The 13856-nt window shown below is 39.3% G+C and overlaps 1 protein-coding gene across 1 annotated transcript in view; it reads right to left on the bottom strand.

The window, feature by feature from the left end:
* Positions 1 to 13856, bottom strand: part of LOC144717850 (CUB and sushi domain-containing protein 3-like) — a 449456-nt gene that overhangs the window by 151346 nt on the left and 284254 nt on the right. Inside the window, exons 13-14 of the mRNA XM_078593564.1 lie at positions 12653 to 12765; positions 4144 to 4326 (exon numbers count right to left, since the gene is read on the bottom strand). Of these exons, the coding sequence (XP_078449690.1) occupies positions 4144 to 4326; positions 12653 to 12765 (296 nt within the window). The remainder of the gene's footprint in view (positions 1 to 4143; positions 4327 to 12652; positions 12766 to 13856) is intronic.

The following is a 13856-nucleotide window of genomic DNA, read 5'->3' as shown; positions in this document are numbered from 1 at the left end:
GAGGGTGGGGTGGGTGCGGCTGGGTGGGGAGGGTGGGGAGGGGCTGGGTGGGGAGGGTGGGGCTGGGTGGGGGGTGGGAGGGGTGGGGCTGGGTGGGGAGGGGAGGGGCTGGTCACCCCGTGGTGCCCTTATAAAACTCAAAGTTTAACCTACTCACGCCGGCTTGTGCCCGCCCTCACAGTCGGCCATATTTGCGGAATACACCACGCCGCCGTTGACACGGGCCATTGACCAAGCAACCTAACGTTCCTACCAGCTCCCTCCGCAGGAATGTGTTTTAGAACTTTAGTCTGACCCTGATGTGGAACCCGAATGAATTAATTTCTGGGCTGCAATTTTTGGAGCTGAAATCTAAAAAAAATTATATTCGAATATTTCTAGCTGTAACCATAGATTCGACGAAGTAATTTGCTAATTTATTCATTAATACAGTTTAAACTAAACTATTTTTTATCTTATAAAGTAAAATTCACTAAGGTATTCGCTTATGTTTTCAGAAGTGACCTGGCCATAAACGATAGCTCAACAAAGTAGCTTATCATGTGGACATTTCTAACAGCAAAATAATAAACAAATCTAAACGCATGTTTCTTAATGTGGAGGGAAAAAACCGGAGGACTTGGAGAAAAAAATCCACACGACCACGGGGAGAACATGCTAACTCCAAATAAACAGGCATCTACGTCTGGATCGAACACCCCCACCGCCTGCATACCAGGCGAGGAAGATAAGACCTGTGATATCGCTCCTCTACAATTATAATGGTGTAGGCTACAAAATAAAGCATGTAGAATAGATGCAGCATAATGCATATCTCTCCTGCATATCTGCATGAAGAGATGTCTTTCTTCCTTGAAGCACAACACAAATGCCCTTTCTACGTCCATGTCGCACTAGACTAAAATGGAAAAGTTGTAGTGACTTTAGTGCTTTTAGTCTCATGTTACTCCTTCGAAGCAAAATAACGAATATATATTTTTGTATCCCCGAAAATGTATGCTAATACATAACGTGCTAATGTATACGGTCAACAAGTTTGTAATGTAAAAAGTACACTCACTTATTAGTTTGTTTTAAGAATAGTTCCAGCACCTACATATTATGTAATTCGTTTAGTGTCTTCTAAATTACATGATACTGAGACCACCGAATAACTAGTATTTGAAGTTGGCGCAACTTCATACACTTTTTACGGCCCCATATAAATATGTGTGTATATATATAATTGCAATAAGAACATGAGCTTCCAAGTTAAACTTTAGCTAAGAGCGTATTTGCCTACTATATATATAGCCATATTAAAACTAGAATAGAAAAAATTATTCTGCTGAAAAAAATATCTACACATCATCTCGAATGGGACCCATGGATCAAAATTAGCACCCCCATGCACCAGTTATGCCACTCCCTAAACTCTATCTACATAAAAAAAAAACCTATGCATTAAAGCATGATGGAAAACCTCACGCTCGCTGGTCATTCCACCTGCCCCAGAGGAGGCCTCATGTCACAGATACCACTGCAGAGTTGCACATATGTCTTATAAAGAAAGTTCTGACTAATCTTCCGTCATCTCCGTGCTCTTTCCGCATGCATGCCAAAGCGTGGCTGAGACGAATTTCCAAAGGCTGTTGCTTAGGTGTCGAGTGAGAGTATGCAGAAGGCGATTTTTCCTTCTTCACCTTCTGCCAGTATTTTAGACATTCGCCAGGGACAGTGGCACCTTGTTGCGGAGCATTTTAGGAAATGAAGAAATACGTTTCTGCTTCACCGGCAGACAAACGGCCACCATCCATCTTTTGGTGAGGATCAGCACCAGAACAAAAGCCGACCTCCATTTATATGTATTCATCCCAACAACTCGCAGCTCTTGGATTTTTCTGTCACGCACGTGCGGAAGGTTTTCGGCGTGAGGGATTTGTCAACAAAGTGTGGCAACGTAGGTAGGAATTTGTGCGGTCACTCTCATAAATCTCAACAGTTATCACGGAGAGGAATTGCTTGACACATTTTGATTGGTCCATCACCTGGGACCGTTCTTGAAAACAAAATTGAGGATGTTAACTATGAAATTTAGTCCTAGGTAATTTGCTGACTTTATGGTTCAGTACTTGCTATTAGTTTTTAAATATAACGTATACCCCCTATGGATGGATGAATGACTGCACTTGCTGTATCCACAGTTGTAAAATGTTGTATATTTAACTTGGATATTGTTTTCCTTGAAGCATCTCTGTCATCATCTTTCTACTATTGAATACAAGATAACTATTTCCAATTTCAAATCTAGTATGCTAAATATAGTCTATTTTTTTTTTTATAATTGGGGGGGGGGAGGTATGAAATCAGGAAAAAGGACGGCCTCTTCTTTTAATTTCCTTAATCTTCTTCATAATTTCTTCATCTTCTTCTTCTTCATCATCATTTTCATATTTTGCCATCTTCATCTTCTTCATCTGCATCATCTTCTTCTCCTTCATTTCCATAATCTACTTAATCTTCTTCATCTTCATCATCTTCTTGTTCAGGTCCCATCCATCTGTTCAGCACCGACGATGTTCTGAATAGAGACCCTCCATTGCTCTCCGTTATCTACGAGTTGCACAGCTTTGTTCACAGCCAATTCCTGCGATTAGATTTTTGCCAATAGGATCTTGACCATTGGCAATGCAGTAGCCATTGGTGAGAAAGATGGGACAATAACACATGGTAGAGGTAGGAACTTAACATGAGTCGAGGCATTGTATGCAGATGCCTGCAGAGAAAAAAATATAAATCCCAGAATTTTTTTTTCAAATTAAGAGGTGGAAGTACCAAATGTCATGCTGGGATAGGTGAACACTGACCTTCATAGTAATGAACATAAGTCAAAAGATTGGGACCAGTTGTATTTTAAAAAAATACTAAATACTGAGAAAAAAAATACCTCCATCATGGAATGATGCCTCAATCATTGCTCTATTTAATACGAGTGATAACACTAACTGGAATAATTAAATTCCAATTAACCCCTTTTTACACGTGAAATCCGTTCATCAACACCGTTTGGACAAAAAAATAGATAGTGTAGAGATCGACCATGTGAGCAAGCACTTTAAATTAAAGGTTTGTCTACCATAGACCATATATGTATTATCAATAAGAATCTGGCAAAGCCCAGAATAAAGGTTTGTTGGGTTAGATCGCATAAATATTAATTTGTCGTGACCCCACCACCACTCGATGCAGCTAATTAGTAAGGTTTGTCAAATAAACAATCACAATTCATAAAAATCGCATGATGAAGCTGATTGTAATCACCAGCAAAGACATCATACTTACATGATCTAACCCCCCAAAAAAACTTTATTTTGCATAATATTGGTCGTGAAAGCCTGCGTGCTAATCTGAAAAAGACAAATGAAATCAACGACAATTGTGCCCAGCTGTTATACAGTAGGTGATTAAAGGGTATTTACTTTAATGGGACGGAGTCATCCAAACTCCCACAAGGTCGAGGCCTAAAACTATAGAATTAGATAGAATAAAAACTATTTACAAAAAGTGGACCAGCTGCAATGATATTTCGTCCAGTACTAAAAGAGATATTAGAAGGGGGATTACTCGTTATTTGCAGCGACATTAGAATATGGTTGATGGAAACTGGATGTGAAAACCGAAAGCATAAATATAATATAATGAAAATAACATGATTTGCTGATGACAATCATAATAACATATGTTGAAATTAATTTCTGAAAATAATCTGAATATTATAATCAGGAAAAGTACAAATGACTCAAGATAAATATAAGTAAAACAACTAACATGCAACATGTTTGCTCAATACATGAAGATCAGAATCTGAATCTTGATTTAGACTGGAGGAATTCGGTGAGCTATAAAGTTACTTTTTCACAGACGTTTAGTAGGGGCGGGTCAGCAAGTTGCATCAAGCACAGGCCAGCAACAAACAACACTCTCAAAGTTGAAACAGATAACAGTTAACGCTTTATCAAAATAAGCAAGATTATTAGAGCTTTGGAAAATAAATTATCAGAGCGAATTCCAAAGTCGAGCATTGCGATGGAAAAAGAAAACCTGTTTACAAACTGGAACTTAAGTGGACAATAGTTAAACTGCTTAAACAAAGTTGATGCTTACAGATGCAGTGAGGGATGTTTGCAGACCACTGGTTATTGCTCTGACAGGTGATGGTCTTCTCCCCGACGAGCTCAAATGCTGCCTGACACTCAAATGTCAGCGAGTCTCTGTGGGAGAAGCCGGAGCCCTCCCGCCTCCCGTGCTGAGGGACCCCGGGGTCTCCGCAGCTCCTCTCCGCAATCTCTGCGAGCGCACACACCGCGAGCCAAAAAAAAAACACCGTCACGGCCTCTGTACGACACCCGTCCCGACACATTTCACGGTGAAGCCAATCTGCTACCTATGTTACCAACGATTTGCGGTGTGGCTAGCATCGGGAGAGAATCTTAACTCGGTGAAGAGACGTTCAGATCGAAGCAGCACAAAGTGTTTGTATTGCGAGATGTTCGTGACAATGGAGGAGCATTCCTGCCAGTGCCTTATCACGTCACTGCTGGCAGAAAGGCCTCCGCTCGAGGAAGTTCTATAGAGCACCTCAAGGTGTTAACTACCTCGCCTGGTATACAGGAGGTCGTGGGTTCGATCCCGACCCTGGCGCTTGCATATTTGGAGTTTGCATGTCTCTCCCCGTGGTCGCGTGGATTTTTATCTGGGTCCTCCGGTTTTTCCCTCCACATTTAGAATCAACGTGCGTTCAGAGTATTTGGCTGCTGTACATTTCCACATAATAAGCCACTTCGTTGACCAATCATTTGTGGCCAGGTCGCTTTTGAAAAAGAGCTATAGAGTTCATTGGGCCTAACTTGACAAAATAAAATAGTGTAAGAATAGTTTTAGTCTTAATTTACTTTGGTCAGACATCTTGGAGGTTTCGTCACTTTCCCCCACCACACGTGACCAGCTGATCGACTAACACACGCTCGTGACATGTGCAGTGTTGGAATAGTTCTATTTTTTGGCATTGGCTGCAAAAGAATACCAAATTATGAGAAATGTTATTATTGTAAGTGGAATTGGCTATCATCAATTGACTGTCAAGAAGTGGTGCAATGACAGCTAGAATAGGTACATTAATCATGCCCATGATATTAGGTTAACAATTAGATTACAAGGCAACATCTACTGTGTAGTTGTGAAATCTATACCTACGTTGATACATTGAAACGGATGACACTTTTCACGGGGAAGCATGCTATTACATTGATTTTGTTTACACATGTGGACTTACCTTTTGTTGGTATTATTTGCCTGCAAATCTGAAAATTGAATTTCTTTATTTGGCAAAAAAAATCAATAAACAACAGACTGGAATTTTGTTGAATCTATCAAGATAAATCTTGGATTTTAATCAATGTTTTCGCTGCCACTATGAGTTTATAATTGCATGTTCATCCTTTGTCTAATATACATTTTCTAATTTTTTGACCACATGATATGCTATTTTCCCCAGAGAAATCGTGTTGTATGTCCTATCCTATGGCATAAGATGAATAATTAATAGAAAGCGCAGTATATAAAACTCTTAGATATAAATACTAATGAAACATAGCATTATAGGAACCATAATATGTCTAGTCAGTAGAGTGATTATTATATGAATCAATATGCATCAAACAATAACCACGTTGTCACACACCGTCAGTACATTATGTAGCTTTCACTTAACTTCATGTTAAGGAATTTAATGTGAATTGAGGTACATCTTCCCGAACTGCAGAGAAAGAACGACAAAGATCCCCCGTATAGCCTTAACAGACTGTAGGGGCAAGTGCTGTTAGCGAGCACCTATGAAGGCTGGAACGGTACACGAGGGGGTGGGTGGCCAACACCACGCCCGATCACCTTTGTCTCCCCAGTGGCGATGTTTACACACCACACCAGGTACTCATTTCAGGCTGAGTCGACATAGGGGAGGCCCAGGACCGGTTCAGATAATCGTCACTGGTGTTGGCCGTGAGCGGGAATTGAACCCGGGTCGCTAGGTTCATAGCGCAGTGCGCTAATCGCTACACTACCGCTCCCCACAGCAGTATATACATACATTTTAGGCTTCCATGTTCCACATTTTGTTGCCACTGTCTGCAAACATAAACTGGATTATTTGTATTCAAGGCTACCAACATATCCACTTGTCCTATCTAAGCTCATGAGTGATATATGTAAATACCTCTAAATTGAAAACGAATTCCTGTAGAACTGCTTTTTGTGTTGAGTTTGCTGTCCTCCCACCTTACCTCTGATTATCATGCTTGGCTACATACGGTGTGATAGAAGTTCAACATGCACACGCATATATTAATAGGTTAAAGCACCCGTAATAGCAATGGTTTCAGTAAAAGGTACAGATAGAGACACAGCCCTCCAATGTATTTCTCACACGACTGTTGGTGGAAGGGCCTCGATCAGAGCAAATTTCGAGAGGTTATTTGCTCTCCTTAAAGAGGCGGGAGCACGCACACATTCACTCACCGCACGCGACTTGTTGATCGATTAACTGTGATGTACCCCACTTAGACTCCTGGGTGCCAGGAGATCAACCTGGTGAACGCTAGATTGGAAGTTCAGTGTATTAACCACATGGTTCCAATACATGTGCTTAATATTTGCCAGCCACTCATTTAGTGTTGTTGTTGCAATATGGATACAGGTAAAAGGATTTTTTTTATACTGTATAATTATTGTAAACAAACTTAGCTAAAGTTGCAATTTCGTGCAGCATAAAAACAACTTGTAATGGAAGCAATTTGTTTCATGACATTCAATGCGCGGACATGATTTCGCAATTACTATGCTGCTTCCACAAGGCATAAGTTTTGAATCTCTCAAGTAGCCTTCACTCTCTCTAAAGGATGGTACCATAGGTTTATTGAAAAAGCCATAATCAAAATGTACAATCTCGTATACATTTTATTTGGAAAATAAGTGTTTCTATCCATCAGTTCTGCATATTATTTTTTATTAGCAAATGGCCCACCGTATGTTATTAATGCAATGTACATTTTTATTTTGTATTTTCCTTGAATGAAAATGTATAAATCACAAGTAAAATCTATGAACCACTGTAGTGTGAATATCAACAAAACATTTAACGTGTAATTCCCTCTCACAAATTACATTATATTAAAACACGTGTCTTTAAAATGCATGTACACCCAGCCTAAACAAGCTATAATTAACATATATAGTTTTACGTCAAATGATTCAATGTATCACGAAATACAAAAAAACGAAAATGTACATGTGCAAACCGTCAAATGGCATGTTTTGTACAGGTGAAATAATTATGCAAACACCATAGTTATGGTTCATCGTCACAAGTTACTTAAGATCTAACCAAACTGCAAACATTGTAATATCATTGTGTTACTTACACATTAACTAGACGGGGTTTCATATTAACCAAAGCAATTACTCCTTCAAATGTATTTCTTCAACTATATATGCCTGAATAATTATGGTTTAGAATGTCATCATTTACCGGTTCATATGTAATGTGTAGACCTTTCTTGGTCAACAAGTGACAGGTTTTTTTTTTTGCCTAAAACTGCCCGGAACCATATTTCTCTCGTGACCATTTAAGCACGGAGCATGAATCAATCTGTGCAGTCGTTAAATGTGGCCTCTGTCTTCAAGGCAGATGGTACTGTTGGGAATCAGCTTGGCTCACGTAAGCAGTGTCGTAAGGGACCTTTAAAAGAACATTTTTACTTAACGCAATCCTCAAGGGCCATGCCTATTATATTAAAAAAATCCGTTAAAGCCGTATTTTAGTGATACTACAAAAAACAGAGGCCTTACGTTAAACTATGAATTCATTCAGTCAGTATTTATGAAGAAATTGCAGTTTTTAAAATCATATTTTAATGACTTTACGTTTGCCATAGTGATTGCATTTTTAAACAAAGTATTACATTGTATCTAAATATATTCTATCTTCACAAACAGACATGAGTTTATAATAGGATTCGAATGTGAGCTGCAAACAGGTGATAATAAACACTTACAATGAATAGTAATGAATGCACTTCATTCTGAAAATGTTGATTATCAACTATAGATAGTTATTTAATTAAGTTGAGATGCTGCATTCAATTTAGCAATAGCTGAGCAAAATGTGTTTTAATGATTATTTCCAAAGTATTATAAACGCACACCATTAGCATGCATTTGTGGAAACACGGTGCACCACGAAACACTTCAAACTGTTATTGCTTGTTATTTTTAATTGTATTCAGCACGGCAAAGTATAATGGCAGAGGACTCAAGTTAAAGCCAAGGAAGGAGCCGAGTGGGAGGGTGGGGTAGAAATCCAGCCATGCCCTGCCACACTCTGACAAATTGCGTGTTACCAATGCACCTGCTGTCCTGAGTTAGCACACTGCTGTCGGTGGCAGGCAGAGCGTGATACATGTGGTGCAGCTACATCTGTTACTGTCAGCTGCTCATTACGAGGATTTCCGTGCCACAGACCGCAGCAAGGCAGATACATTTTTTTTTCTGTCGCCACACGCATTACTCTTATTGTTGGGCAAATAAATACGTGCTGTGTACAGGAGCATAATTAAATAATGCACAGGTCACATTGAAATAAACCAGTAACGCTGCCAACATCAAATTGTTAACATAAATACAGTGGAGATAAAAGCATTGTTAGCAACGTCGCAATAAGTGTAATTTTCTGTGTTCAATTTATTGCCCGAACAAGAATCCTCACGAACAGAATTGTCAAGGCTTTTCTGGTAAAATGAGAAGAAAATACTTTTCTGAAACAATGATTAATGTGTGTGAAATAAACTAATGTATAACTTACATGCAGCCGTGCTCATTATATTAGCAAACCCACCACTTTGCAGAGTGTGGGTCCATGACTGATTAATTCCACAGCTTCCTCAATTGCTTTTTATTAGAGTGCATATAGACTGCATATGCATACTGAAATGATAAGCAGCATAAACATTACCAATTGAAATATAGTATAATGTAGGCACAGGGTTGGTTGAAAATTGCACACAAATGCACGCGTTTGTGTGTAATTGTTTCGTAGAAAGCCTGGGTTATGTATGTTGTTGTTCATCATAACAGAAGCAGAACCCAGTAATTTAATTTTTGCAGTTCTTCAATTTGTTTTTAAATTGACACAATGATAGTTCCTCAAGAATAATGGTACTCTATAGTTGCAAATATAGCATATGCTTAAAATATATTTCCGGATTAAATATAGTGTGAAGCCAACGAGTTTTAAACTTGGAGGTGAGAGTGAACCCCACCATGAAGCTCTCAAACTAGACCCGCTGCAAAGAGTGGAACAAATTAATAAGTTTTCCTTGGCTAAAGAGTGTGCAGTGTCTACAGCCCTCAAACAACGTGAACACATCACGATACACGACGTATGCATATTAAAGGCATGGGGCATCTGATATAATTTAATAAATGCGACTACATCGGGCTTGCCCTAATTTTACTGCAATTAGAGAGGTATCTTCCTTCAAATTTTTTAATAAAATGCGAACTCCGAAAAACGAGGTCATTCATTCTACTCTTAATTACCTACCAGAAATGACTGCTTGATGTAAACACGAGGTGCTGATTTTTCTCACACAATTGCTTTAATATTATTTTATTATATTATTTTATTGTGTTTTATTTTTATTATTACTTCCCTTCTACGTGACTTTACCGAAAGAACCAAGAAGACTGTTAACGCAGCAATGGGTGTGCCATTGAACAATGTCTTTGCCAATGACCTCTGTCTTTCATCTGTTTTTTTCCTAAACAGCTAACAGTATTTTCACATGAGGTTTGGTTTTTTGTTTGTTATAATGATCATGAATAAAACACATCGCTTGCAGTGATGTAAAAAGAAATAATAATAAAACACGCATCTATTATAATTTTCTGCAGCTATGACAGGGATAAGAAATTCGTATCAGAGCCATAATGAAGGAATCATACATAACGTAAAATTTGAAATGTGTAATGAATGCATAGTGTTTCACGTTAACATTGATATTGCTCTAATTACGTCATTTAACTCCAAGCCCTTAAACATTGCTCTTGTCAGGGGAAAACTGTTTCCAAAGTGGTGAAAACGCATTTGTGCAGGATACATTCTATCAGGTATACAAGGCTTTTAGCAGCAAACAGTTTGTATTATTATTATTATTTTTATCACAAAGGTTTATATATAGATACATAAAATATATACTAATACAGAAATTATCAGGGATGTCAGGAGGGCTGATTTCAGTCGCCGTTTTTTTTTTGTGGGAAGAGTGATCGGCAAAAAGGCTTTAAAACTACCCACATCGGGTCTTACTAATAGAGGCAATTGAATACACTGTCACGCAGCCACTCGACACTGGCCCACATTGGCCACACCTGGCATAAGGTAATATTAAAGACCCATAATAGATCATTCTACCCACAATAAATGGAGTCTAGATCCAGCCATGATGGAAGTGGTGTGTGTGTGTGCTGACTTAATCGGGCATAAAAATAGAAATACGTGAAGGCTCCCTGTAGTGTGATATGTGTGGCACAGGTCAACTCCCATACCACCTCCCAGATTTTCAATTTATAGCTACTGCTGACTTTAGTGTTATGGGGTTCTATAATGCGAGATTTTTGTCGTGGCTTAACAGCGACAAACACATGTACACCCACAGTAGACCATACCCATTGCTTGGTCTACAGCATGTGTGTAGAAAGGTTTATTTACTTTCTCTTATGGTATGCCAGGGTTAACTTAAAACTTTGGTTTCCGTAGCCAATACAATGATCTATATTCTTTATTTGGGCAAGGCAGCATTGGAGTTTTATGCTAATATTTCTGTCAGTCACCTTCCACCACCTGACAAGATGTCTATGTTTTTACGAAGGTATTATTTACACGTGCCAGTGTATTGATCAAATGCTGACCAATAAAGCTCCTTACCGGTGGCTGAGACTTGTAAATGGCTGAATTTAACACCAACATACGACAACGTTTCACTCCAACTGCTTCCTCAGGTAGTGCACCCAGAAATGCAGTGGCTGGCTGCATCAGCTAGATCTGCTCTTTAAAAACATTATGAATCCCATTCACTAATTTGAGTAAAAAGTAAAAATCAATAATTAATGCATGTTTAATGACCACGATGTCTCTCTGGTTGTACTGACATAAAAAAACCTGCTCCTTCCCTTAGAGCATAAACAATGCACACATTCATCAGGTGAAATATTATGTAACTCAAAAAAGCATATTTATATGTATGTTGAACTTCTTTCACAGCATACATAGCCAACGGCGCTCACCGGTTGTCTACACAGCCATAGTAAACAAACGCTTTAGAAGACTGGCCCCAATAATGTTAACGTGGAATTTCCACCACTGGTGCTGGACCATGGTAGATGAGCAACGTTGCTCATTTGCAAGGGAGACACTATGACATCGGCCTGAATCAATAATAGATTTGTAATGTGTTTAAGAAGAAAGTGTGGCCTTAACAAAAAAACGAATTATCAATGTACTGTATTCTATCATTTAAGTGTCGACGCAATTTGACATGTCGTTTTGTCCTTTTGCTCATGCACAATAGTACAAGTGCAGTCGTTGGTATTACATAGAACATTAGTTTCTCAGATCCTTAATTTTAATCCACCGGTAAACTTGACTTTACAATAACAGGAACTGTGAATTCACACGTATTGCTTTTTTACTGCACATAAAGTGAACATTCGTGGCCCCAGAAGGTCTCATTCCAAGTCAGATCATCTCTTGAGTGTTGGTACATTCCCAATAAATGCCCGATTGGCCAGTTTCTAATTCATCAATCAATACTCCAATCATCCCTGCCAGTCACCCTTATAACAGAAGTGGATTTCAATGGCTCTAGATCCCAAAGGACCCAGCCGTGACCTATTACCTACAAATTTAGTTAACAAACATCAATACACCAGAACTCACTGCTGGGTTCAACGGGGCTTTAAATGTGCTTTGTTTAATATTTCTAACGTGTGCTTATATGAGTGCGTGGAAATCAGCATACGCATATGTATTTATTGCATATGGCTGAATTTCCTTTAGCCAACACACACACACATTAATACTAACATTTTGATGTTAATAATGACAAGCCAGTGAGTTTACCAAGAGTGCTAAAAATGACAGTATAGAGAAATACTATTGTTATTTCACTTAATTGTCATGCTATAAAGCATAACGGTGGAACATTGTAATAATATGTCATCATTATTATTTTTCCGCATTTAAATGTTACAAAATAGGCTAATTGCATCCACATCTACAGCAGATCGCAGTAACTTAAAGACAAATATGAAAGCATTTCTCAATCAGATACATTGCACATCAATTTGTAATACATTTGATAGCCATTGATCTAACGTCTCTCTTCCGAACCAGTTTTGTATGCCTAACCGGACACTTATACAAAATGACGAGGGGACATCGAGAGCCATTGATGCCGAATGATTGTGCCCAAAGTGACCAATACATTGCCCATTTCGCATGTGCCATTGTGCCGCCGCGGTAATCGTTGGGCTCCAAGGGAGCGGGAGTGGGCGGGCTCACCTCGGTAGACAATCTTGAAGCCCAGCGATCCGGCACTGTCGTCTGTCTGCAGATGCAGCCACATGTGGCCTGTCATGCTCACCACGAGGTCTGGCACACTCGTGCCTGTCAACCTGCAGGCAACGGGGGTTGGGGAGGCAAGGTGTGGCGGTGCATGGGTGAGAACTCTGAAGGATGATCCCCGATCCGATTGCGATTTCCCGGCAGTGTGGCCGGGCATGTGATCGAGTCGCCTGCGGGCAAAGAAAGTGGCGAGCGTTGCGTTTTGACGAACGGACCGGAGATACCATCGAGATGCTTTCGGGCCAATCAACATTCAATTGGATTAAAGAGCATCAACGTGAACACTCTTACTCACCATTGCAATTGAAGCAAAGAAAAAAGATGTGGCTCAGCGGTTGGATGTTACATTGTTCGCTGTAGACGTGCTCCACCTTTAATGTATTGAAGGGTATGCATATCTGCCATCAACTCATTAATTTTCCCTCTGTATTTTTGCACGAAGCAAGATAGTGGTGGTATCCGGAGAATGATGTAACCATGTGGAGACATCTGTATTTGTAAAACGTAAGCACCACCCAACGCTCATGTGAGCAGGAAGACAATGCACCCAATTCATCATCTTTTTTGGCCAGTTCGTTGAGATCGTTTGGCCATCCCTTTTTTGGTAAATTTACAACTTTTTTTCCAGAATATGGCCAAAAAAACTGCATTGTGATTTAAGTGGAAACGCTTTTGCAGTATCTCTGCATTATGCCGGAATTCCACAAGAGTGTAAAATTAATATTCCATAAAACGAGTCCACTGACTTTTTATATTTCATGTATTTTTTTGCATAAATGTTATATAAGTACATGTGAACTCTTCATCATCACCATCATCCATGATGTATTCATCGCTGTATGAAGGTCTCCCCAAGTTCCCACCGTCTCATACTTGTCTTTTCTATGTAAGAATCAATCTAGTTCCTGAAAACAAACCCGGCAATTATCTCATTGCTGGACATCATCTGAGGCATATTCCCTTCTTTGGCTGTCACTCTCATAAGCCTGAACCACCAGCCACACTGCCATCAACTGTCATGTCCTGCCCAAGCCCACTTAATATCTCTAATATACTTTGTTGTCGAAGGAGTAATTTTTTGTTGACTTTTTTAATATTGCGTTGTTCATGCAAATGTCATATCACAATCGCTGAGGAACCA

This window comes from Lampetra planeri, chromosome 4 (assembly GCF_965212315.1).
Source record: "Lampetra planeri chromosome 4, kcLamPlan1.2.h2, whole genome shotgun sequence".
In the NCBI taxonomy this organism is placed as follows: Eukaryota; Metazoa; Chordata; class Hyperoartia; order Petromyzontiformes; family Petromyzontidae; genus Lampetra; species Lampetra planeri.
Note: the sequence above shows the minus strand (reverse complement) of the source record. Positions and strands in the feature narration are given on the sequence as shown.